General features: G+C 40.0%; 2 protein-coding genes across 9 annotated transcripts in view; both read left to right on the top strand.

The window, feature by feature from the left end:
- Positions 1 to 7,290, top strand: part of wdfy3 (WD repeat and FYVE domain containing 3) — a 101,985-nt gene extending 94,695 nt beyond the window's left edge. For 7 of the 8 annotated variants that reach the window (XM_071483816.1, XM_071483818.1, XM_071483817.1 and 4 more), the window contains 9 exons: positions 45 to 203; positions 446 to 625; positions 780 to 962; positions 1,212 to 1,305; positions 1,458 to 1,601; positions 1,905 to 2,138; positions 2,303 to 2,414; positions 2,678 to 2,875; positions 3,307 to 7,290. In XM_071483816.1, the coding sequence (XP_071339917.1) occupies positions 45 to 203; positions 446 to 625; positions 780 to 962; positions 1,212 to 1,305; positions 1,458 to 1,601; positions 1,905 to 2,138; positions 2,303 to 2,414; positions 2,678 to 2,875; positions 3,307 to 3,427 (1,425 nt within the window). In that variant the 3' untranslated portion in view covers positions 3,428 to 7,290. The remainder of the gene's footprint in view (positions 1 to 44; positions 204 to 445; positions 626 to 779; positions 963 to 1,211; positions 1,306 to 1,457; positions 1,602 to 1,904; positions 2,139 to 2,302; positions 2,415 to 2,677; positions 2,876 to 3,306) is intronic. The other variant, XR_011691674.1, reaches the window with a different exon arrangement.
- A 3,213-nt stretch (positions 7,291 to 10,503) lies between these two features.
- The window catches only part of cds1 (CDP-diacylglycerol synthase (phosphatidate cytidylyltransferase) 1), a 35,690-nt gene continuing 19,497 nt past the window's right edge, over positions 10,504 to 26,696 (top strand). Inside the window, exons 1-2 of the mRNA XM_071483808.1 lie at positions 10,504 to 10,828; positions 25,341 to 25,498. Coding sequence (XP_071339909.1) covers positions 10,760 to 10,828; positions 25,341 to 25,498 — 227 coding nt within the window. The 5' untranslated portion in view covers positions 10,504 to 10,759. The remainder of the gene's footprint in view (positions 10,829 to 25,340; positions 25,499 to 26,696) is intronic.

Below are 26,696 nucleotides of genomic sequence, written 5' to 3'. Positions count from 1 at the left end.
GTCAGGCGACCAGTCTTCGATGCTAACCATCAATTTGGTTCCAGGCGTTGGTGGTGTACGAGTGTCTGTCAGAGTGGGGTCAGATCCTGTGTGCCATATGTCCAAACCCCAAGCTGGTTATCACTGGTGGCCCCAGCACCGCCATCTGTGTGTGGGAGACAGGAACCTCCAAGGAGAGGGCCAAGTCGCTTGTGCTCAAACAGGTAAACGCACAAACACACAAACAATAAATTGTTCCCCACTTCCTGGAGCAGCACTTGCTCTGAGGGCTTCAAAATAAAATACCTTATGCTTAATGCGCAGAAACCTGAAAAGCTCCCATTCAGTGTCTGTGTCACTGTTTGATGATTTGTCCCTGCAGGCGAAAGGAGGCAGCTCTTCAGAGCAGGAAACTGTTCAAACCTGTGTTGAAATTTGTTGATTTCATCTCATTTGTACATCGTAGGCATTACTGGGACACACCGACGCTGTAACGTGTCTGACGGCATCGTCAGCGTACCACATTGTTGTCAGCGGCTCACGGGATCGAACCTGCATCATCTGGGACCTCAACAAGCTCTCCTTCGTCACGCAGCTCAGGGGACACCGGGCACCGGTCTCTGCTCTGTGCATCAATGAACTGACGGTGGGTTGGACATTGGATTCTCCTCCCACTCTCAATGAAAATAAAGTCACCTGCATAATAATAATCATAATAATAATAATAATAGCAGATGGAAGGCCAAAAGTAATGGAAAGAGTGTGTGTGTGTGTGCGTGTGTGTGTGTGTGTGCGCGCAGGGGGATATCGTGTCCTGTGCAGGCACCTACATCCACGTGTGGAGCATTAACGGCAGCCCCATCGCCAGCGCCAACACCTTCACGGGACGCAGCCAGCAGATCCTGTGCTGCTGCGTGTCGGAGATGAACGAGTGGGACACTCAGAACGTCATCGTCACGGGTCACTCCGACGGTGTCGTCAGGGTAACCGTACCCTCTTTGATATCACGCACTGTGTTCTCATGCTGACAGTTTCCTCTCATGTTCTCCTAAATGGGACATGAGTATTTCAAGTGCTGCCAGTGGCGTCTTGCAGACAGAGACGTTCAGTTGCAAACATATAACATATAAACAAGTTGGCTTGACAACAACAGTTTATAAGCAACAACCATAACTTCAGCCCGTTCTTGAAAACGTGAACTTAATCAAACCTCCTAAAAAAATCTTTTGTAGTTTTGGAGAATGGAGTTTCTCCAAGTCCCAGAAACCCCTGCTCCAGAGCCAGTGGAGCCAGATGTGCCTGACTGCTGTGGCGAGGAGAAGATTGGTGAGTCCATTCGGCAGGGAAAACAAAAACAGATTCGAGCTCCAGAGACATGTATCAAAACTTAATAAACGGACAATGTTTTAACTCCTTTTTATCTGTTTTCACAACAAGTTCACAAAATTGAAAAGTCACACATTTTTAAAATCTCACAGAGGGCGGCGAGAGTCACAACGGTGAAGAGGACAGCAGCGAGTCGGACGGGGACGAGCCCAGTCTGAGCCAGGAGCCCAAAGCACCACGCAACCCGTCGACAGGTGGAGGCAGCCAGCCGGGCAGCACCGTCCACAGACCCAGAGGTACAAACATCAGCATGCACAGCTACAGTTTAGGTGTTTGAATGAAGCTACAATAAAAAGCTGTGGGTGACACAGCACTGATACATAAATATCTTTAACTCCTCATCTGTTTAATGAAATCTTACATCAGGGAAAGTTTCTTTGTCCACAAAGAACCATTTTTGCTTCGTCACTCCACCTTCTTCTTCCTCTGTTGTTAATTTCCTGTGTAAGTCTTTCACTGAGATCGGAGACTGCCTTTATTAAACCGTGATCCTCAGTCCATACTGATGTTCTCACTCCTGAAAAATAAAAATCTTTAAGGTCCCTCAGCCAGAGCCGGGGCCTCGTGGTCGATGGACAGCGGCTCCGACGACTCCCACCGCTGGTCAGACACGCTGAGCATCGACGAGAAGGACGGCTTTGTGTTTGTCAACTACTCTGAGGGCCAAACGAAAGGCCCCCACCCTCATCCAGCTCATCCAGGCCAGGCCTCAGTGCCTCAGCCCCTCCAGCCCCCCACCATGGAGGCACGGACGTATAACCAGCTCAGGGCAGGTGCGTGTCCAGTGGTTATCAGATATTGGGATTGAATTTTTTAACAAAGTTCTTTCAAAGTTTGCAGGTTCTAAGCAAGAAAGAAAACGTTTTACTAGACGAGAGAGTTTGCTCCACTATGCTTCTTCTTTAGGTGTCTTTGTTGTGTGTTGTTGTTGTTGCAGGCTACCGATGGGAGCGCCAGCTGGTCTTCCGGAGTAAACTCACCATGCACACGGCATTCGATCGCAAGGACAACGCTCACCCAGCAGAGATCTCCTCCCTCGCCATCTCCAAGTAAGAGAGCCGAGACAAAGATGATGTTTTTACTTTTAATTTTGTAAGATGCGTTTGATAAATCTGAAGAGGTTCTTCTGCGTTACATCACACTGCTGGACGTTGTGAGGGACGTGCTGTGGTTGACATATTGTCCAAACTCTGTTAGGAAACTGTATAAACATTTAAACACAAAGCACAATTCCAGTCAAAGTGCATATTATGTGCATTTCACCTTCCTCTCAACCACCGTCTTATTCCCCCCTGTATCGTCCTCTCCTCAGGGACCACAGTAAGATCCTGGTGGGCGATGGGCGTGGTCGGGTCTTCAGCTGGTCGGTCAGTGACCAGCCGGGCCGGTCGGCGGCCGATCACTGGGTGAAGGACGAGGTCGTCGACAGCTGCTCCGGCTGCACTGTTCGTTTCTCCCTCACTGAGCGACGCCACCACTGCAGGAACTGCGGGCAGCTCTTCTGCCAGAAGTAAGAGAATTTTTCCAGTTCGCTAACCTTTTTCATATAATTGTTACTGAAGCTTTTTCATACATTTCAATGAACTTTTGTTCTTTGTTCTGCACAACTTGTCACAATCTTCTCTGAGTGTCACTGCTGTTAAATTCTTTGCGTCCTCAGCACCTTTTAACTTGAGTGTTTCCCAAGACTCAGATCCAGGTTATTTAGTCTGTACTCTTTAGTAACTAAATTAAAACATATTAGATTCATTGATAGCTGTATTATTAGTTGCAGACTTGGCTACATATGTTCATATACATTAGTGTTTATTCTTCCATTTTTTATTCTGTCTTTCCTCTTTTCTGCTTTGTTCTTCATAAAATCTTTCTCCTGTGAGAACTTGAATTTCCTGCCTACCATTAAAAAAAAAAATATCCACCTTGTCTCACCGTGTTTTACAGGTGCAGTCGCTTCCAATCAGAGATCAAAAGGCTGAAGATCTCGTCACCGGTGCGAGTTTGTCAGAACTGTTATTACAACCTTCAACATGAACGAAGCGTCGAGGACGGCTGCAGAAACTGAGCTCCACCTCCACCTCCGCCGACGAAAGAAATCCCTCCTGTTGAGGACTCCTACCTGAGGAGCGTTTCATTCCTCCATCTGCCTTGTTGTCCCCTCAACACCTCCCTTATAACCCAAAACCACCTCCCTCAAAACCCCCTTTACCCCCCCCACCCCCCCCCCACCCCACCCCCCCCGTCCGTACAGTAACCACATGCACTGTAACACACTGACAGACTATAACAGGAGGGAGTGACGGCTATTGCATCATCACAGCAGTAAAACTCAGCAGAAGAGACGGGGGCAAGGAAACGGAAAAAAAACTCAATCACTACTTTAGCACCTGCACTCGTCCCCTGGAGGAAAAAAAAAAAAGAGCAAAAACACCGTCGACGCGGCACGCTTCAGTCAATCACCCGCCATTATTGCTTTGAGATCAAAAACAGGGAAAACTTCCTCTTTCACTGCAAGACATAACAAACTTGTGTATATTGTAAATAATGACCATGGCCTTTTTAACTCTAAGAGGAACAAACACAGAACAAAAAAAAGGTCAATGAGAAGAAAAAAAAAACAAATTGCCTGTAACATAGCGTTGTGACTAACCACTCCTGGCTTTAAAAAAAACAAAAAAAACAAAATCGATTGTGTGTAGTCTGCGTCATGAGTCACGGCAAGTTCAGAGGAATAACACGGAGGGAAGGGAGGGATATGAATGTCAATAATTAATGTCTGTGGGTTGAATTCACTAGTGGGTCTAGTTATGCAAAATTCTTTCCTGATCTTTTTTTTTTGTTTTTTTTTTTGTTGTTTACAAAAATGTGATTTATTCTGTGTGTGCGTTGCCCACAGTATCAAGCCATCACCATCAGAGAGAGATTTATTATCTGATTATCTTTTCCTTTTTTGCCAAATTGTTCTATCTATCAATGATATTGATTTTTCTTTTTTTTTTTTCTTGAAACCTATCATCTATTCTGTCCGTTATAAGAATCCCCATTTGGAGAATCTTTGTTGCTGCTGCTTTTCCAAGACTGGACATGTTATCATTTCAGATTTTTAAAATTTTTTAGACCATATCAGTCCATTTATTTTGAAATTTTCTATGTTTTCCTACTTTTTTTAATTTGTCTGGAGACAAAACATCATGCGTTCATCATCTGTGAAAAAATATGAATTGGATAAAAACAAAACAAAATGATGCAGACAACACGCACATGTAATATTGCTGCACATTTATTTTCCACCATGTTTTTTTTAGCCTCATTTTAGTTACTGTACAGCTTTTTGAATGCACACAGAAAAGGGACTCCTCATATGAATTGTAGTCTTTATTCGTCGTTTGCTGGACTTCACTCCGATCCTGTGGCATTATTACAGCAGCAAACGTGGCACTCCATACACTTTATCCTCAGTAGAAGATGTTGAACTGGAGGAGCAGCAGCCGAGCATCTTTTCAAAGAGTTGTTTTCAGCACTGAGAGAAAGTATGTCGACGTCTGAGGAGATGTAAATAATCACTTGGGCCGTGAAATCATGAAATCAAGAAGTGCTTTGTCTAAAAAGTGAAACACAAGGAGACAGTCGGACACGATGGCTGTTTGACTCTTTTATTCTTTATGTTGCAGTTGTGGCACAAATGCAGGGAATAAAGTCCACATCTGACTAGTTTTACATCTTAGCTACTGAGCCCAGCAGGGGAGGAAAAAACTGTATTTTGAGGAGACTGTTAACATTAGTGCACAACATGTATATCAGCTGCTCGTTGACACTAATTTGTAACCTGTTTTTGCTCCTGTGTAATCAGACCAATCATGTTAAATGACCAGGAACCAATTGAATGCATGACTTACTAAAATTACCTGTGATGGATTCGTTTATCCTTATTATTGACTAAAGATGAGTTTATGAAAAGTTTGTTAAGATAAAAAAAAATTTAATTATGGGTTGAAAAACAGTTTAGAGAAACTCAAGGAATTATCTTTGGACAAGTCAATGAGGTTTCATTCAGGTCAAAAAATATATCGTACATTAGTCCATTTGTTGTTTTGTGCTGCTAAGGCTGTTTGTGAGAGTTTGCCCGGTCATTATCTCTGCTGCAGTGTCACTGTCCATTTTGGAGTTGTCCCATAAATTCACAATGGAAGACAACACAAGACGACATGAGCCAAGAAAAAAAAAAACAGAGGCACAAAAAGGACAAGTGCATCGTCTTGTCATTATGTAGTCAGCAACACAAATCATGATGGACACACTGCAGGGATAATGAAACAACAATGACAAAGCAAATGCAGATCAGTGTTTTTTTTTTTAAAGCCACAGCAGTTTCATGAGCTGAGGAAAATAGCCCTGTATTTAGATTTGCTTCAATGCACGTTACAGATAATCTGTCAAAGTTTTACAGAGTTTATCTCGAGGAGAAGGAAAATATTCTCAATCCATAAAGAAATCCTTGATTTAATCTTAGATACATGGTTTTCACTGGACCTTTGCAGAATATTTAAAATTGTTCAGATAGCAGATGTATCTATGTAGTGTCATTTTTGATGCTGCCATTAGGAGCCGCCAAAATCTGAACTTTTCAAATTCTACAAAAGGAACCTTTATATACAAGAAACATCATGGAAACCAGCTCACAGTCGGGGGTAAACTAAAGATGAGTCAATACAAAGAGTTTGTCGTGTGTACGAGTTTGTACATCGCCACAAAATACAGTTTTACTGGACGTCTGCTGCTGCTGGCCTCAGTGGTTCAACACAAACAAAGTGCTGTTGTTTTCATGAAAAGCCTGACCATGTTGTTTTCTTTGATTTGTCACTCCCCTCCTCTCACTTCATACATGTGTTCATGTTGTTTTGTTTGTGGTTCTGTGGGCAACAACTGTGCATTCAAGTGCTGCTTATTTTCTTTCCTGGAGAGACCTTTTTTTCTTTTTCGTTTACCACTAGTCTTCACAGAGTCTCAAACGTGTAAAAAAAAAAAAAAAAAAAGAAAGAAAATACTTTTCAGAAAGTACTTTAATATTCACTCCCACAGAGCCCTGACGTTGTACTAATAATATGCACTCTTGTAATTGTCCTTCTTATATCATTCTGCGTTTATGTACTGTAATTTAGTGTGCAATCATGCCATCTAGCTGAAAAGGCCGAGTCGGCTTCTATCAATCAACAGTTTCTTTTGCACCTTCACCTGTACAAAAAAGTCAAGATGAGTCACGAGTTTTTATTGAATGCAGTTTTACGTTGTCATTTTAACAGAAAGGTGCATTTCACAGCGGATAAATGAACTGTACAAAGTATTTATGCAATTATAACTGGTTTTAGATTTTTTTAATGATTATTGCGATTTCAGCAAGTTTTGTTACTTGTTGCATGTCTATTAACACAGCTGACTTTCTGTGTCAGTGCATTGTACATGTTCTCGGCATTATATTATCTTTTTTTGTTGGTTTTATTCTTTTTGGTTTTTTCTTTTGTTGGAAGCTTTGACTGATGAGTTAGGCTGAGTGACCGAGCGTCAGGTTTGTGTACAGAGCTGCAGATTGTGTCCCCAACTCTGGGTGGACTTTTGTACTCTTTATGGAAAAAAAATTTAGGTCTAGTTAAGAGGAAGAAGAAGGAGGAGAAAAAAAAAGAGAAAATCTTGGATTATTTTGGTGGTCTTGTATTAGACTGCATTACTACAGTATCTGGTGTGCAATCTGTGATAGCTGAATGTTCCTTGTATCTTTGTGTTCGCTACATCCTACAGGAGAAAAAAACAGTAGAGTAACCGTCTCGCCCACCCTGCCCCCGTTACAGAAACAAAATGTTACAATAATGCAATAGATCTGGTACTTATTCTTTTTAATTTCATTTCAATAAATAATTGCTGTTTACCACCAAAGGCAGACTCGTGTTACATTTCAAATTTTGGGCAAGTTATAGATTTTCTTACACAGTGTTTTGATAGAAATGTTAGTGATATGTGGGTACAGACTGTTAATTAAATGGAACAAAAAAAACTGAATTTGAGGAAATAAAACAAATTACGTAAAAACATAAAGTATCACTAATGACTATCAGTAAAAAAAAAAAAAAAAAACCTATATAAACAATCTGCAGTATTTCAGCATCCCATAATTTCAACAATATTAAAAGGCATATTTTTAACATATTGAGTGGAACATTAAGTGAAGATAAAATGAATGTTTCTTGTTATTGTGCCAACATGTAAGCCAAAAAAGGAAAAATATTTTTACATTAGTTTCCAAATGTGATTTTTCTCGTCCGCACCGTCAGCAGTTCTCCCCTGGTTGCTGAACGCTTCATGATTGCAGTGAACCAGACCATCGTGAATGGCACTGTTCCCAATTTTGGCAATGCCAAAATTCCTGAAATTGTTCTGATGTTTGCAACAAACTACAGCCACGACATCAGTTATCCACTAGAACTGGGAGCAGCTCCTGCAGGGGTGAAGCTTGTAGATTCTGTCTCAAAGAGTGGAGGTTTGGACACATTTCTGACACAATAAGTGCCTCTGGCGACAATGAAAACAAGGCAGTCGCTCTTGTTTTGTCTTGGGTTGTAAATCCAGTGAACCCCTTTTCTTAGCAGTGGCGCTCCCTAAATATCCAAACTCTCTCTAAACCAGGCTGTGGCGGGTTTACTTCACCTCCATCTAAATGACAACTCTCAACTCTGAGCCATGTGTGAGCTTTTTTAGTGCATGGAGTGTCGCTGCCCAAGAAACATTAAGTAGCCAAGTGTCCGATTACTTCTGAGCATCTAAAATTTGGGCACTATGTCGGTTAAAGGTCTATAAATGTGCCTGTGTTTCCAAAGTGGTCCTTCAATGCAACACAGCAGGGTACTGAATAAGTTGCATGAAACATTTACAATATTAAAGACATAAATAACACTATGTCAAGTTAAGATTAACAAGAGTTAATAAGTCTGAATGAAATTCCAGTAGAATGAAACTCTGCTGGTAAAAATGCATATTTGTCCCCAAATGTGAGTTTTACACCTTGTAAGGACGTGGACATGGACTGAAGTGAGGACATTTCATCTGGTCCTCACTCACTGACAGAGTTGTTTGGGGTCAGGACTTTAGGATTGGGTCTGAAGAAGATTAAGAGCTGGGTTTAGATGCGCAGTTGTGCTGGTTAACGGTGGGGTTGGAGGACAGGAAAGGCATGTGATGTTAGTCAGGGTCCCCACAAGTATAGTCCTGTGTGTGTGTGTGTCTAAGTTGGGACACTGGTCATCATTACCAGTGGTCGCCCACCGCAGCATGAAGCAGAGCTGGTCAACCAAGTATGGACTGACTGGGGAGAGAGAGAGAGAGAGAGAGAGGCTGTATGCAGCAGCTCCAGCTGACTTGTACAAAGTTAGACAGAGAAACACAAACTGGTACCGGAACTCTATTAACTTGTCCTTCAAAATAAACCTCTCTTTCGACTTAGTAATGTGAACACAGGTAAAGAAAAATACTTAAGTGATATATACACAGGTAAAAAAAAAAAAAAAAAGGCTGATTGATTGAAAATAGAAGAAACTGGTTTTATATCAGTCCATGAAATTTATGGAGGACAGTTTGTCCTTTAGAGGAACTGGATGCTGTAAAATAAATGACTTAAAATGTGAACTCATGTTATTCTGTGTGGTGCAAGGTTGAACTAAGTTCCCTGTGAACACTTGAGAGAGCTGATTGTTGAATTTAGGGAGACTGTCTGATGGTCTAACACTGAAATGCTGCAAATAAATTGTTTATTGTAAGTTCGGCAGTGTGCAGGATTTTTTAATTGCTACCTTTACAATGTTTCAGAGGAAGGTGTTGGGTACATGTATATTTTTACTCAAGTACATTTACATCTGACAACTGACTGATGGAAGCTTTATATTTTACATACAAAATCATGAAATAAAATACAGCTTACATTTTACTAGCAACAGTTATTTGAGTAAAACTGAAAGGCAGAGATTTGTCTTGTAATGTATTATTTTTGATAGCCTATTATACTGCTTCTGGTTTCAATATTTTCCTTTTTATATTTAGGGTTTCTTGCACCCCAGATAAACCTTGTCGCAGGTTCACAGGTGAATCCTTACAATTAAAATTTTAAGTGTTCTTACCAGCTTTGTAATTCAGAAAATAAACAAGTGGGGAAAAAAAAAAAAAAAGATAAGATAATGAGTACAAGCTGATCCTCCACTGTGTAGATACATCTCATAAACACCAGGATATTCTAGCCTGTGTAACTGTAAAGGGTTAATAAAAGGCCATAGATACTGGTTCTTCCAATGGAGATTCAGGACTTTGTGGACTCTGGACGCTGGTTAAAAATAATCAGGATTTTATTTTTTAAATTTGACCTCAACTTAGACTTGGTGTTGAGATTTAAATCTATTTTCATCAAGAGAGCCCTGAATAAATGCAGGGCAGTTGTAGAAGCTTAATAATAATAAAGCAGTTAATTCAAACTCTAACCTTATAAAAGTCTATATTTATTATGAGCAAAACATATATAAAGTATCAACAGTAAAATAATTTTATGCCCCTGTGATTTTTATATTCTTATGTATAAATTTACCGGATTATTGTTACTGATGCATACATACATACATTTAGTGTTGGTCAAACAGGAGTTAATTTTAAACACATATACAATATATGTATTATAATTTGTGTACAAACAATATACTGTTGCAATGTGCCATATTTTATTAAGCTGATCATATGTTTTCTTCAAAAAGCCATAAGTAATAAGTAATCAGTAACCACAGCTGTAGTAAATGATAAATACAGTGTAATGAAAGATGCATTTCCCCCTGAAATGCATAAAGTAACACAAAATAAAAAGTGGTTGGGAAAATGTTCTTGAGCGTTGCAATTGTCAGAAAATTAATCTGCAGCTATTTTGATAATCGATAACATTTGCTGATTAAAATGTAATGATTTTAACGTTTAGTTTTTTTTACATCTGATTATAAATTGAATATTTGGGAATTTTTAAAAAGGAATTTGAAATTTTATCCCTTGGGCTTTGGGAAACAACGTTTTGCGCTTCACTTCTCAGCAGGGCTTTTACTGTGAAAGTGCGCGCCGGAAGCTGTTCGTCGCCATTGTGCGGGGCTTGGCGGCGGTAGGAGCGGAGCGGGGACTGCGGTGATAAACAAACACACGCAGTGGAGTCGTCAGTACCCTGTGGAGCTCTGTAGCGGCACCGGCTGTCCCACAGGAAAGCCTGCCCCCTTCTCGGACACAGCTCGAAGCTAAAACCGGGTAAAAATCCAGGATTGTATCCGTCCCTCCCTCCCCCGGAGGCGGCTTATGTGACACACCAACGTCCCGGCGGCGAAACGAGCGAAACATGACGGAGCTGAGGAAGCGCGGCGGAGGCGGAGGAGACCCCGACAGCACCGACAATATCAGCGACAAGGTAAAGTGCACCGTAGCGACAAAACGCACCAGCCTCCCGGTGAAACCTCGCCCTCGAAACAAGCTGGACCGGCGGCTGTCAGACGCTGGGCGAGCTGGCTGGTTCGGCTGGTTAGCAAAGGGAGCTAACACAAGCTAGCGAGTTAGCCGCTGCCCCGGTAATCCCGCAACAACCGCAGCGCCGTCACGGAAACCGGCCCTTTATCCAGAAAACAGCGTCCTCATCGTGGCTGAGGATGTCCACACACTTCCACACTGTCAACATGAAATAAGATTCAACTATTTCGTGCTGCTGCGGCTCATCCACAACCGTGTGTGTCCGCTGAATATCCACCTTAAAAGCTGGATTTGTGTAATTGAATTAAAAAACAAACAGGTGTAATACGTAGGGGACCTCTTAGCTTATAGTGGAAAACATGAAGGGATGCTTAATGGTGAAAATAGGCGTTAATTAGCCTCATTTGACTCTATTTTATGTTTTATATTTGCACCATTCTTCTAAACAACATTATCCCCAAACTCTTAACTTTCTGCATGACTGCTGCTTTGACAGAAAGGATGAAAATACTCTGAGAGTTCAGAGAGAAGGAGGAAAAGCAGATTTAAAAGGTAAATTCAAGAGTGCATTCAGCATTCATGCGGCTTTGGAGCTAGATTAGACAACTGTAAGATTAAATGAACTCACTTTAGGGTCAGATTTCTCAACTATAAAGTGCAAAAACCTGCACTTTATCTCTGTTTTGAATTAATGATAAAACAAAACAATGAAGGAACAATACTTCTGCTTGAGCTTGACATGCTGTTGACAGAACAATAACCACTCAAGGGCCATTTTCACACTTGTTCTGTAACAGTCTCCATCAAGTCAATTTTATTTTTACATCCCAAATTCATAAATCACAAATATGCCTGAGGGATTTACAATGATCTCTACATGAGAGCAACAGTAACAGAGAAGGGGTTTCTCATTCAGGACTGGACATGGACCTGTAAATTATAAAGCTTTTTTAACAGTGAGGGTTATTGATTTATCATGGTACATTGAATATCTTTGGGTTTAGGGACGTCGTTCACACTAAACATAGACATTTGGAGATGTTGCCTTTGGCTCTGGAAACTGGACGATTTGTAAACTTATTTACAAATCTATTAATCAAAGAAGTAATTAATAGATTACTCAGTAATCCATATAATTGGTAGTAGCAGCTACAACAGTAATTGGAGGGGGGATACCGCTCAATTCCTTTCTACATTAAGATACTGACATTTGCTGTTTAGTTTTCATTTGCAGAGTTAATTTTTGCATCGCTAACCAGGATTAGTCAAGTAAATCAGGAAGTAATTAGTCCAATCATTGAAGGAATCATTAGCAGATTTCTCTTCATGCTGTTCATTAGTTGCAGCTGTAATTGTACACACTGTCACGTTTAGGGCTGCACCTGCTCCGATGCAGCATTGACGTTTATGGACCACCAAGAGTCCAAAGATAAATTATATGGTCCTGAACTTGAACTCATGTGGACAACTTCCCACTCCCTTTTCCTCAGAGGGATTCCTCCAGATTCAACTGATTGAAAGATTAAACAGAGTCAGCCGCACCTTACAGCTCCATTTGTGAGTCCTACTTCCATACCCTGTGTCATGTATATAGGTTGATTAACCCGCCTCCCCAGAGAGAAGAGCTCGCTCACCACTGCTTTGCATAATGTCTCTGAAACTGTGCCAGCGAGCTTAAATGGCCCAGAAACTCTGCAGACGGCCTCTGTATCATATATACAACATGCTATGTACGTCTGCTTTACACAAGGTCACCTCTTTGGAAGGTGTGCTATCACAGTAACCAAAATTTCCATATGACCTTCATAACAATGGAAGAGATTCTATCCAGCACTGAGCTCTCTGAATATTCAGTTATTACAGTTTTGATAATTATTTCAGTCATTGAAGGTCCCATATTTTATATGTAGGCTGACTGTTTTCTGAATGATCCACTAAAAATCTAGCAGATTTCAGGTAAACACTCAGAGAAACCAAATCCTGCAAGGTTGGGTGGTGGGTCCATGTGGGCGGGGCTGGGGGGGCATGGCTGAGAGTGATTATTGCTTTGTTGTGACATCACAAAGTTACAGAAGTCCTGACGGCTCATCTCAAGGCTCTGTCTCTGAATACAGGCTGTGTGCATTTCTCTGTGGACTGAGGCTTTGATGCTTTCACAGTATTAATGTAGAACCTAGACCTGCTTTATTTTTTATTGAAAAAGACATGGACATTTACTTTTATACAATATGGGACCTTTAACGAAGTGAAATAGCAAACGTTCATTAGTTCCATCATCTTGAACGTGAGCTGCATATCAAGATGAATATCTTTGGGTTTTTGGCAGTTAATTAAGCAAAACTGGACTCTTGACAACTTGTGTTGGGCATTTTCTAGTATTTTTTCTCAATTTATAGACAAGTTACAGAAATAATGATAGTGACTGTTGTCCTTAGCTGCAGCATATTGTCTCCATTATCATTCCCCTCCAGCTGCCCATCAGTGTGGATGCAACTGCAAAATCTTTATTGTTGCGCTGATGTAATTTTGGTTTATGAGGTGCCTTTTTCTTATCTCCTCAACATCTGTTGCTGCTTTTATTATTGCATTACAAAGTACATCATTTCCTTTTTGCCTGAGGGTTTTTGTCGTGTTTAAGGAATGACAAGTAATGTGATGCACTTATTTTATTCAGTGCAGCCGTTGCACCATCTACATTGAGGCACCAAAACAGGAGCAAAGTCTCTGACTGAGCAGGTGTCACATCCACCTGCTTCAACACTCTTCAAGTGTTGTTTGTTGTGTGTAGAGTGAGTGTGATGGTGAAAGAGCCCCAGAAAGCCAGGGTTATATAAAAATCACATGATGATGAGATCATATGTTAAATTCTCATTTTGTTTTTCACTTTCATGTATCCACAGTGTTGCAGATGTAGTGTTATACATCACCCAACAGGGTCTTTGTGTAGTCAGATATCCAGGATCTGACTGCTGCTATCTGGAGTGTAATTCCCTGTGGAGCCGCTCCAGCCAAAAACAGCCTCCCTTGTGTAACTTAAACACATCAATCACATATTATACACGTCTATACGTAGTGGCTCCAGGTTACTGTTGCCTGGCTGACTGTGTGTTTATAGTTTGGTCGTTCTGGCACACAGCTCCATCAGTGTCTCAACGTGTTTGTCCTCATCTCCTTCACAGTCCATTTTTAGTGAGCCTGCTGCCGTCCCGAGGAAGCCCCCTGTCTCAACACATCATGAGACACATGAGAAGCATGACTCGACAAATTCAAGCAGGGATATAGTGGAGGGTTAGCCCTGTTGGCTGACCTGTGTTTACATTTACAGAAGACTTAACCTTTCTCTTTAAAGTCAGGTTGTGGTGTTTGTCATTAGTCTAAACTATAGTGTATGTAATGAACTGAGGTGCATGTCTGCCTCTAAAGTTAAACAGATATCATGGGGAATTGTGTTTTGTTTTTTAATATATTGAAACCACACTGTCGCTGGATTGTTGAGGTCAGTATCAATATTTGAGAGTTGAAAACCTCTGTGTTGATAGATATTTGTTTTTTAAACTCGGGCTGAACTATTAATCAACATACTATCAAAATCACAATATGGCCAAGTTTAATATCCAAATAGCAGGAGCTGCAGTTTTTTTCTGTGTCTCAACAGACCATTATAAATGAAGCATTGTGGTGCTACAGAGACGCCCTGGCCCACAAATCATATGCTCCAGATGTAAAAGCACATGCTTGTTTGGTACAAGTCCCGACAAAAATCAGCATCATCATATATCTTTTTCAGTGAAAATAAAATGCAATCAATGGAAAACGATCACTCCAACTGAAATCATGACTCGTATCACATTAAGTAATCCCCATATGATTTTATTTCTTTATTTATTTATTTGCATATTGTTCAACCATATTTTTTTAACCAGATAACACAAACATTCACTGTGGATTCCTCAGATTTGGTTAGGAATGAACTGTGACTGGGATGTGTTTAGTGGGATATTCTACTAAAAACAAACTTGCCAGGTAAAAAAAAAAACATGTAATTGCTTTGAGGTTTGTGTACTTTTGTTTCCTGGTACTACACAGCTATATACAAATAAATCAAACTATTTATCCATTTACAGGATGATCCCTGCTCTGACTTAGCTTTAGTTTATAGCTGTGTAATGTTTTGCAAACACAGACTCAAATGGATGTGCACTCAGCCTGACATATTAATGGACAGTGATAATGCTTTGATATGGAGGTTGAGGATTGTTTGTGGTTCTCTTTAATGTTGTATTAGGATGGAAAATTGACAGTTTGCTACAAGGTAATGTCTCCTAATGCAAGTGGCTAAGAAGTGCAAGTTGCTGCCATTTGGTTGTTGGGTTGTTGGAGATGTTAGATTTTTTTTTTTTTTAAGTTAGCTTCTATCCTGGTTCCTGTCGAAGATCATTCACAAATTTCACATTTTTGCAGCAGTTAATTTGAAACCTAAAGTGTTCACCTCCTGTTGCTTGGTTGTTGCAGTATCATTGGAGTTGCACCAGTAAGCCTGTTAATTATAAGGCTGTAACCACGTTTTTAGGTTTGGTTTGTGATGATTTGAGCTTGTTCAGAGATCCTGTTTTTTTCACCAAGCTTGTGACCAAAATGTTCATTTTTTTCTGTTTAATGTTAAAATCCAGAATAAAAGTCGTAAACAGCTCGTGAAAAGGAAAGGTCCTTTATTTTGGTTGCTGTGGCAGGTGAGAATGACGCCATTCAAGAGGAATAAATACTTAAAAAATAGAGTTTCTGGTACAAATAAAACGCTGTTTATTAGGAGTGAAAATAGTTCAGTATTTTCAGGAAATGACCACATTAAGAAAGAGTTTGGAGATGGTCACAGACATAATTAACAGCAAGCAGTTCCTCTGTTTTGAAACCAATTTACAATGAGCAAAACAGATAATCATATTTATACAACAGCACCAAAATCAGATGACTGGGTACATAAGAGCACATACAACACTCGTGTTTTGCCAGGATTTTAACTGGAGTCAGTCTTGTTTTGATTCCTGCTGCCAAAACTGTTAGTGACCTGGCACCATGACAGTTAGCAAACCTCAGCCTGGTTATTTAGCTACCTGTGAGTCAGTGAGACTTTTGTTTACAAGCACTGACTGACACTTAGGGCATAAAGCAATGCAGAGAAAGGATTTTTTTCTACTATAATTTAGAACAGGAGGAACAAGCTGTAGGCGTGATTCACCCCAGAGAAACCAAGACAACGATGTTGGGCAACACGCAACCAGGATGAGAACTGCTGTCCACCCACAAAGTGCTGTGACAATCCTGCCTGTCAGAGAGGAACAAACCCAGTGGTCAAATTATTGCAAATAAAAACTTTGGTTTCTAGTCTTTGTTAACCAGTTTGGGTTGGTTTTACTAGGAAACTGGTTTACAGTGTTGAGCTGACAGTTTGAGAGGAATGAGTCAGACCTATTTGTCTTGTTTTGGAGGTTGAAGAATCATGTTGTGTCACACACCCTGAAGCAACACTTGAACACATCATGTTCACACAACACACATTTCTATTTATCATTTAGTCTATAAAATGACAGAAAATGGTAAAAAGGAAAAAAAACAGGGTTTAATACACATTGGAGAAGCTGCAGCTATAAAACAACTGCATGCTTAACAGTTTTTGCTTAAAAATGGCCAAAACGATTTATCGATTATCAGAATAGTTGCCAGTTATTGCAGCTCTAAATGTTTTGTGGCTCCAACATGCCTCACACATTCATATTCAGTACAAGTCAAAAATGTGGACACACCCACTCTTTCATAGTAAAAGGTGGCTACCATGAAGATTTTAAAATCTAAAACATTTTGCTTTGTTTACACTCTTTATGTTTACTACATAATTCCACATGTATTACTAAATAGTTTTGATGCATCGTTCCACAATGTAGAAAATAATAATAATGAAGAAAAAACATTGAATTCGCAGCAGTGTCCAAACTTTTTACAAGTACTGCGTTTATATAAAGTACCAACTTTTTCTTTTTCATTTGGCTTGGGCTGTTATTATTTGTTTGCTAGATTTGCTATTGTTGATCAGCTAGTTAGCTCAGTAGCCTGCTAACCTGTGGCAGCTTGTCCTCGTTGGCGTTGTTATTTCATTTGCCGAGTCCTGGAGGGTTTTCATTCATCTCCACCTCAGGGTTTACAGTTTAGAATTTTTCTCAGTGGCTGTGACCTGCTTCTCCCTCTGATGTTTGCCTGTTTGAGCTCCACTTTCACATTTCTGTCCAGACATTTTTGCAAACGCTCCTGCAGCACAGTAAATTTCCAACTCAGTCACTGGACAATAAAGACAGCTTGACGTTGACAGACCTATAGCCTGCAAGTCCGAGCGACTTTTTGTTTTCCTTGTACCACAAAGACTGATACTTGTTTTTTTCCCGTCCCCGTGGAGCTTATTTTTCCCCCTGACCCTTGTGGGCCCTTTATGTCGTTGGACCCCAGGGCTCAAAGTCTGTGAATGTAAAATCCTGTGTGTGTGTGTGTTATCTTCAGGAAAAAATATTTACTTTCATTAATTAGCATACCCAGAAGTGTGTACTTGATGCACATAGCTCTTCACACTGCTGCTCTCCATTCATGGTACAAATACTGTTGCCGGCACAGTTAACGGCTGCTCAAGACTCCACATGACAGTTGACCTTGGTGGGCTGTCTGCTGGCCAGCCGGTCGTGACTGAAGCCTCCAGTGGTGGCACCAGCCGGGGCGGTGGCAGCAGGCTTTATCGCTCTGGTAGTCAGAGCTTCAGACTGCACAGGTGTCATTAGAAATGTCTTTGGACAGTTTTAACTGCTTCATGTTGTGGCTCTGCACTCAGATAACCTTCTTCCTCCATCTCAGTGAAGTAACAAAAAAATGTGCCTATAAATTTAAGGATTTTGTTAGGTGTATGGTAAGATGGGTTTGTCGCCCTGAATCCCTTGTTGGCTATTGGATAGCTTGTTCTTCATGTTCCCCACATAAGTCTTGACTTTGAATGAATGAAACTGATGACTAAATGCTTCCGGTTTCAGGTGTACTTTGTGATTAATCAGACTAAATTTGACTCAAAGCAGAAGTTGCTGTCATGGTTTCTGGAGAAAGACTTAAAACATCCCTTAAAACTTTCTGGATCTTACCCATGCTTGTCACCATTTCTTTGGTGACTTTTCTGTATTTGTTTTTCAGGCTGTGACTCAGGAAGATGTCGTTCCTATTCTTTATCTCACTGACAAACCTCTGATTGGCTCAGTTGCGTTTCCACACAGGGAACTGGCCGTCAGTGAGCACAACACTCAACCTTTTTAATGGTTATAACAACCAGAGATGTGAGTGAAGCTTTAGAGGTCTGGAAACAGGTTACCTGTATGCAAAGATTCACATGTAATCTATGTGAGCTATCATGATTGCATTTTACATATAGCAGTGTTATCATGCTAATATGCTAAATGTTAAATGCAAAAAAGTAGCACATTGTATTATAGGTTAAAATGCTCATAGTTGCATGGAAATATGCTAAATGTCCCAGACTAAACATTTGTATTTTAACATCAGATAGGGATAAACATGCTAGGGCTAAACTGTTGGCATGCTAACCTGCTAATATTAGCATTTAGGTCAAACAATAGCAGAGCCACGGTACAGCTGAGGCCCACAAAGGTGATGAGCAGTGAGCTTAACAGACAACATCGTCTTTCCATTTTTCAAACATTCAACAACACTGATCTGTGTAATGAGCATTTCAGTCCCACAAGGCCACCCCTGAAGCTGAAACACACTGCGGCTGCTGCACAAATATGATGCACATCGAGTGCCGCCCCTAACACTAGTAGGAAGCTCCGTGCTGCAGCGTGCCAACAGGACCAGAAACTTACACAGAGCGGGGCAACATTTAGACATGTACACAAATCTTTTTTCACAGGTGGTGTGGCTTGAAATAGGACAGTGGTATTAACTGTTGCAGGGTGGCCAACTGACACCCATTGATGCGCACCTAGCTGCGAGATCCCAGACTGTTGTGTCTCCTGCTAACAGGCCCTTTTTGCTTTGTGCTGCAGTTCAGTGGAAGATGACCGAGCTGTTGGAAGCTCAAAGTTGTGGCGAGCAGGAGTGCTACTTCAGGTCAATGTTTGTTGCTGATTAGCCTAATTCCTTGCAGCATGAGTGAACCCATGTGGGCTTTAGCTTATTCATTGATCCTCTCCCCTGTGACAAGAGCCTTGCGCTGCTGCCGCTGTCTGCAGGTCAGGGCCTCACAGGTGTGTAGATGTGTTTGGTCTTCCTCCTCGATAACAGCTTCTCACTGCTATCGAATCTTCAAGGCTAAATTAGAGCTGTCTGAATTAACACTGTGGTTCGCTGCTCCTTATTAGTTGGTGCTGATCAAGCTAAATGGTCTTAGATTCATTGGATGCCGGCGGCTTGCAGCAGAACTAAGTGAACAGCTTTTCTAGGCTGTGATGATTTCAGGGTTCATTCACAAATGTAGGCAGCTTTTTGTTGTAGATGGTGAAACTTTTGTGTTAGCTGTCAGCTTACAAAGAGACAAAGATCTCTCTATCATATCTTCAATAAAAATAATTTTAATTTCCACTGGTACCAAGGGGAAACGCGTAACCACAAAAGGTTGCATTAAACCTGTCAGTGCTGCAGACTGTTGTGTTAGTGTGTCTATATTGTCAGTCACATTTTATGGGATAACCATGTTCATCCCTAATCAAACTCAGACAGACACTTAGAGACGCCAGAGCAGGAAACAGCTTTTTATCTGCAGGGCATTTTGGCATGACCAGTTGGTCCACTTACTCAAAAACAGCCGGTGTAATATTAGCTTTCCGAACATGTTCCCACAATGTCCTAAAATCATGGGGTCAGTGAGCTGGTGTCCGATTTTATCCTTTAAAGGTTTAAATCCATCAAACTGGTGTAAAATGTTACATTTCTATCACAGGTGTTTGAAATCCTCATTATAGTTTAATAATAATAATGATGATAATAATACTACTACTACTAATAAAAAATAAATTAAAAAAATAGTTTGCTGATTTTCTTTTCTAATATTTTCTATTAACCAAATGATCTTTTTTTTAACAGTAGTGACACTTCGACTGTCGAATTATGTCGGTTCCTGAATTCTAACAAAAATACAGATTTTTACAAAAGAGCTTTGTAGTAGAGGTAGAAGAAATTGTGACCGTAGCTGATCTTGGAAATGCACACTGAAACCACTTGATAAAGAATTGTTTGTTTGTATGTTTTTTTAAATTAACCAAAGATAGAACAGTGGTTCTTTTCTTTTGGCGTTAAACAGTTCTAACACTCGTGGGGTTTTAATAGCTCTTATTGTTAAGTTTGTTTTATTTTATTTTATTTTATTTTATTTTATTTTATTCATTTTTAAATGAAATGAGGAGCTCAGATTTTATCAATGGGTCGGGCACAGAATTACAAACTTAGAATATGGATATAGTATCATGTTCCAAACCCTTAAGAAAATAGAAAATACATTGAGGAATCAGTGTGTGGAGACAGTTGGACGGGCTGTGTAACAGATGCTGTAATCACTGTTTTATTCTCTGCTCGCAGCTTTCAGTTGAGGCAGGTAAATGTAAAAGTAAGAAGACAAGATTTCATACTTAATAGTTCTGGTTTTCGACAGGAATGGAGACCTGTTTAAAAGGAACATGAACAACACCAGGAAATACAAAAAGTAAACTGCATCCCTGCTGCAAATACCCATGATTCTCATAATCGATCAATCTGACGATTATTTGTCCCATAAAATGTCAGAAAATACTGAAAAGTTCCCATCACAGTTTGCCAAAACCCAAGATGATGTCTTCAAATTATTGTTATTTTTTTTGTTTGATCAGCAGTTCAAAACCCAAAGGGTTGAGTTAACTATCAGAAGACTAAGAAATATAAATAAATACTCACAAAAGAGAAAATGGAGACATTGGTATTTTTAGTATTTATTTTTAAAAACGACTGATACAGGAATACATTTTTCTGTCGATCAACTAATCAATTAATCAGCTACTAGTTTCAGCACTAGGCAGAAGTTGTGTCCACACATTAGCAATAACAACCTCGAGTTTATTAATGCAATTGGCTGAGTCGGTGGGGAGCTCGGTGCTGCAGGTAGCGGTGACATGAACATGGCCTTTGTGCAGACGTGGCTTGAGCTGCTTGTCACCTCTCCTCTCCTGTGATCCCCCCTCTCTCTTCCTCCTCCTCCTCCTCCTCCTCCTCCGGGCTCTGCAGAGAAGGCATTAATAGCAATAGGAGGACAAAGACGACAGTGGAGGTGAGCTGAGCTGCAAGGACAGTCGTACTGCTGCTGCCGCCTTAATGTCTCTGTGGCTCACAGACCGTAAAAAAAAAAAAAAAAAAAAGAAAAACAGTGTCTAGTAGGAACCACCTGCATTGGCTGCTTTTGTGTTTCATCTCAGGCTCAGGTAGCAGTGTTTACTTTTTGTATTTCCTGGTGTTGAGTACAGGTTCTCAGGGGGACTGGGACTGATATGACGCAGACTTCATCATTGTTTGACTGTTATTATGCAGCGGTTAGCGTACTATGATAAGTAAATAAAAGATTAACAATGTTTGACATATAAATTAAGAAGCTTGAGTACATTCACCCTGATTGAGCCATAATAATGCTGCTCTGCATGTAACATGTCTGTGTGTATGAAGTAATGCACCAGCCGAAGCTGTCAGCGACACCAAGGTGAGAACATACCACCAGGAAACTGTCACTGGTCACATTCTGGCAAATGATCATCATGAAAGAGCTGGTATTCATTAACACTTGGTAAAACAGTGATAGTGGTCGTTGGTTTAGGTGAAGTCAAGCATGTGGTTCATGTGTTTTCTGTTGCACAAACTGTTTTGTGCTCATATCTTGATGACGCGAAGCCTGAGCTGCTGTCCAACATTTTTAGCTACGTGTTGAACTTTTCAACTTCAGTGACTCATTTTACTCATCCCCTGCTGACGAGGATATGTCCCATTAGCTGCTATCAGTGTTAGCGTGTTTCAGTCAGAAGGCAAAGCTTCAACATATCATCCAGTTTAAGAAAATCATAACTACCAGTATATTAATCATCTATAGCAAAGGCCAGTAATAATAGGATTTAATAATTAGTTAACTTTGAAGAAATGTTTTTTTGGGGGGGTTGATATAATTCAGTTACATTGTTGAATTTTATGTTTCAGCTTTGTTTTTTTGGGTTTTTTTTTTTTTTAAACATATGGTGGGAAATATTATGATATTCAATATTATTGAATATCAAGCCAAGCCTAGTGTAAATGTGTGCTTTCGAATTTTGAAAGTCACCACAAAAATCTTGAAAAAGACTGGAGGGTAAAGCTTTATCAAAATGAGGCAAGATGGATAAATATTCGGGCTGAACAATAATGGAGAAAAATCCAGTTGCATTCATTTCTGAACAATATTGCAATTTAAAGTTGTATCTCTTTTTTGTTCGGCTGCAGCTAAAGATCATTTTCATTATCTATTTAATCGGTCAATTATTTTCTGAATTATTCAATTCATTGTTTTGTCTGTAAAATGTCAGAAAATAAAGCCCAAGATAATGTACTTAGATTATTCAACCAACAAACCCAAATAATCTTCAATTTAAAATCAGACTCAGATGTGACAAAGAAAAAAAGCAAATCATCACAATTGAGAAATTTGACCAGCAATTTTTTTAATTGTTTTACTTGAGAAAAGACTAAACAGTCAGTTGATTGATGATCAGATGATGGACGGATTTATCAAGTAATCGTTGCAGCTCTGTCTATAATATATAAACTCCAGGTATATAAATGTACTGCTTTATGACGATTAATGATGAAATGGTCAAACTATCTAACCTGCCGCAGCTAAAATTTAAGAGTATTTAGCTTGTGTCTGGTGTCCATCGGTACATTGGTCCATCTTACTTTGACTTCAGTGTCAGGTCAGTCTTCCAGAGACACCGTTTTGACCAGTTGTGTGTTTTTCTTTCCTTTTTCAGTCAAGTTATGGAAGCAGCACAGTCAGACAGGACCCTGTAGCCTTCCACTGGTTCAGTCTGCAAGCTTCAGCCTTTCCTCATTAAAACCTGAGTAGAAATCTACAATTACAGCAACTCAAGTGACCGTCTCCTTCCCTCTCAGCCCTGACCTGCTCCCACTTTCAACTCTCCCAGCTAATTAAAAGATCAGAGACCTTCTAAATGAAAAACTCTCTGATTTAACCCTGATGCCCCCGCTGACCGTATTTAGCCACATTTGAGCAAAAGCAACCATGAAAGGAAAAAACTTCCCAAGAGCGTCGGCGAGGCGGTCAAGTGCAAAAGGAAACTTAATCTTCCACAATGAGTGTGTGAGCTCAGGAGGAATTTCTCTTGGTTTTAAAAATAGACCCCTTCAGGGAGAAAAAGCTTCTCCACTCACTGCTTTGTTACACGATTGACCATTACTGGTGTTAACTTCAGACCTAAAGTGCTGGGCTTATTATCTAGGATGTCACTTAGCTTACTTATTAATGACGTTAGAGTGTCTGAGGCCGTGTCCACACTGACAGCAGCTTTCAATATTAACATGCCGATGTATGATTTCCACAAATATGGCTGCAAGAAAAGACAGGGTTTTTTATTGTTTGTTTATAAATAATAAAATAATACAAATATTTATCAGCATATTGGTGATTATCAGGTTATTAATTTATCAATTTATGGCTCATTATTTTAATTGAATTTAATTATTATTGTATTGTTGTATTTTTATTTCAATAAAAACTAGAATTTTGGCCAGGTCACTTATGATATTACATTTTAGAGAACAATAGAAAATGTGATTAAATTAAGTTACATTTCAAAAGCACTGTAGTTTATCCATTATGTGCTGAGTTGTAATTATTGCTAGAGGACAAAAAATCTGTGTGGAAATCTTTTTAACTGAATTTTGTTTCATACAGGTTAAAAACGGAGTGATTTTCAGTTAAGATTGGTGAAACCTAAAATGTTGACCTTTATTTGTACTTTAAATAAATCATTGAAATCAAATGATATTGCATTAGTAAGTGGAAAGTAAAGGAAATGAAATTACATGTAACTTTACCAGAAGGTGAATTAAGCCTCCAGGAAGTAAATTATAAATTATTTTGTAACTACAATTATTATTTTGTAACTGATTTGACTGTTGTATGTTACATTCAAGATAGAGGCAGAGAAGAGGCTGTGTCTGCTGACTGGGTTTAGATCCTGATTAAAGATTCATTAGCACCAATAAAGATGTTTGGCTCCTGATCAGCAGCCTGTTAACCTGCTGACACCGGGTGTAGACTTTCAGCTCAGTCATGCTCGGTTCGTGATCCTTAAACTTTCTCCTTTTATGTAGATTTTTAGGCTTTGAGTCTCTCTTCTGATTGGCTGACTGTTTTCTGAGTAATATGATAAAAATATGGCAGATTTTAGGTAAACACTCAGAGAAACCAAATCCAGCAAGGTTGGATGGTGGGTCCAGGTGGGCTGGGTTTGGAGCATTTGGGACCTTTAAAGATATAAATATATTCAACTTGAGGTAATTACTAGATAACCATGTGAGTGCTGTAAAAGCAGCAAAATGTATTTCAGAAACTGTCAAAATACATTTTTACAAGTAAAACCAAAGAACAAAACAAAAAAATGATTCATATCGCTGAGATATTTGTGACATTTCATACAATTTTTCCGCATGAACTTTTCTCAACATGATTTTATTGTGGTTGAAGAGATAAATCTTAGCTAAATGTAGAATTAGAGAGAGTAATGGTGAGAGGATTTGATTTGCTGAGAAACATTAGACCAAATGGTTGTATCACCAGCAGGCTGTTTTCTCTAAACGTCTGTACACTGAAGAAACGGGGAAATGTTTCATTGAGAATGAGGAAGGATCTCTACCCTTCCTTTCAGTCGTAATTTAGTAGATATTATGTGGGAATGAGGTCACTGACGGTCTGATGGTTTTGAATTCCTTGAAGCTGTCTCTGGTTCAAAAGAGGAAATTAGTTACACACAAAAACAAACACACCCACATGTCCTCCACATTTACTTGCAGACCTACTTGAATCCCAGCCAAGTTTAGAGGACACATGGCAGCACTTGTGTAGTTTCCCCCTCCTCCCCTCAGCCTAATTAAACGGCCTTCTGTGTGTCTCTGCTCAGTTTAGACTGGACTCTGTTTGACTACCTAAACATTTACTTGTCGTTTGCATGTCAGGTGCACTCTCTGTGTCTGTCCTCTGTCTTTTTCTCTACAGGATGATAATGATTAAATAGTTTTCTTTTCTGTTATCGCCATATGTACGCTACCCTGTTGTCTGCCTGTGTTATCTTAAGTCACTATTTGAATATCTTTATGTATATGTGTGTACGTGTGTGTGTGTGTTTTGGCAGGAGGCTGATGGTGATGACAGGCTGGGCCTGCAAGTTGACGCCGAGGGAGAATGTGATGGTGACTCCAAAGCAGACACTCCAGATGTTCCTCTCTCCACAGCAGACACAGACAACACTCCACAATGCCTGAACAAAGCTCTGGAGGGCCTGCCGCCCAGGTACGCTCTGCTCAGACACACATACTCACGAGATGGATGCCAACAGCTGTTGTTAGTTCCTGAAGTGCAGCCTAGAGTTGTCACTGCTTAGCAATTTCACAGGAATTACTCTACAGTGCAGCTTGACCCTGTCACAGAACAAGGATCTATCAGCATTTAGCACTTAACCTTACAGGTCTGAGCTCTGTCTAAGATGGTAGCTGTGTTCTGCACAGGAACAGGACGATGAACAAACACAAAGTCTTAGATTTCTTAGATTATAAACAGGTCAAATTGTAAACTTCAGTGCTTCAGGGCTCAAGCTCTTGAGAGTAAAATCTGCGAAACAGAGCCTAACATGTTCAGGTCCGATAACTTGGTGCCTTTAGCATTGTTTATGTGTGCTTCAGCCGTAATATTGCTGTAACAAGCAATTTCCATCCCATATTTCATGAAAAGACCCCAGCAGTGTGATTGATCATCCTTCCCCTCTGCATGTAGGTTAATTGGACCAGAAATAGATCATATTGAGATGGCAAGAGGAAAAGATCTAAGTGGCTTTGAAAAAGGGTTTATTGTTGGGGCACAGATAGCTTCAGTCACAAAACTGCTCAGCTATTGTTTCAGTAGGAACAGGGACTAAAGGGACATCTGCATTTAGATCTATGGGGAAGACATAGATCTAGAGGCACTGGTCTGTAGAGATGTGGAAAAAGTGGTATGGTCAGATGTCACCATATTCTCCACAAGTTAATGTGTGGTTTGCACCAAGAGTGAGGTACAGGGCAGAATACTTGACCTCTACAGTGAGGGGATCCAGTGGCTCTGTTCTGCTGTGGGAGGCATTTTGCTGGAGCCACATGTTCCCTTGGATGGAGGGGTCACTCAAAATCAATACAGAGTTGTTCAGAGTGATCAGTAGAGCAGTAGAGTAAGTGGGGCCTGTTAGGGTTTGACCCACAGAGCCTTTATAATATTCTTGTCTGCAATGTTCATGTATGTTTATACGTATAAACAAACACAACAGGATGATGGTGATAAGTCATGGTGGTTAAAGGTTTGTAGTAAGTAGTTTGTACATTTTGAAATAAACCAGCCTGTGGGGGAAAAAATGGTTTCAGTTTTATATATTCACATTTATATATTCAGGTATTCATGACCTGAGAAAGTCATGAGTGTGTGCTCATATGATTTTTGTGTGGTGATATTAGATTAATAC

This window comes from Trachinotus anak, unplaced genomic scaffold (assembly GCF_046630095.1).
Source record: "Trachinotus anak isolate AG129_WGS33_773 ecotype Australia unplaced genomic scaffold, CSIRO_AGI_Tana_v1 ptg000008l, whole genome shotgun sequence".
Lineage (NCBI taxonomy): Eukaryota > Metazoa > Chordata > Actinopteri > Carangiformes > Carangidae > Trachinotus > Trachinotus anak.
The sequence above is the reverse complement of the archived record's forward strand: the minus strand, read 5'-3'. Positions and strand labels throughout refer to the sequence as shown.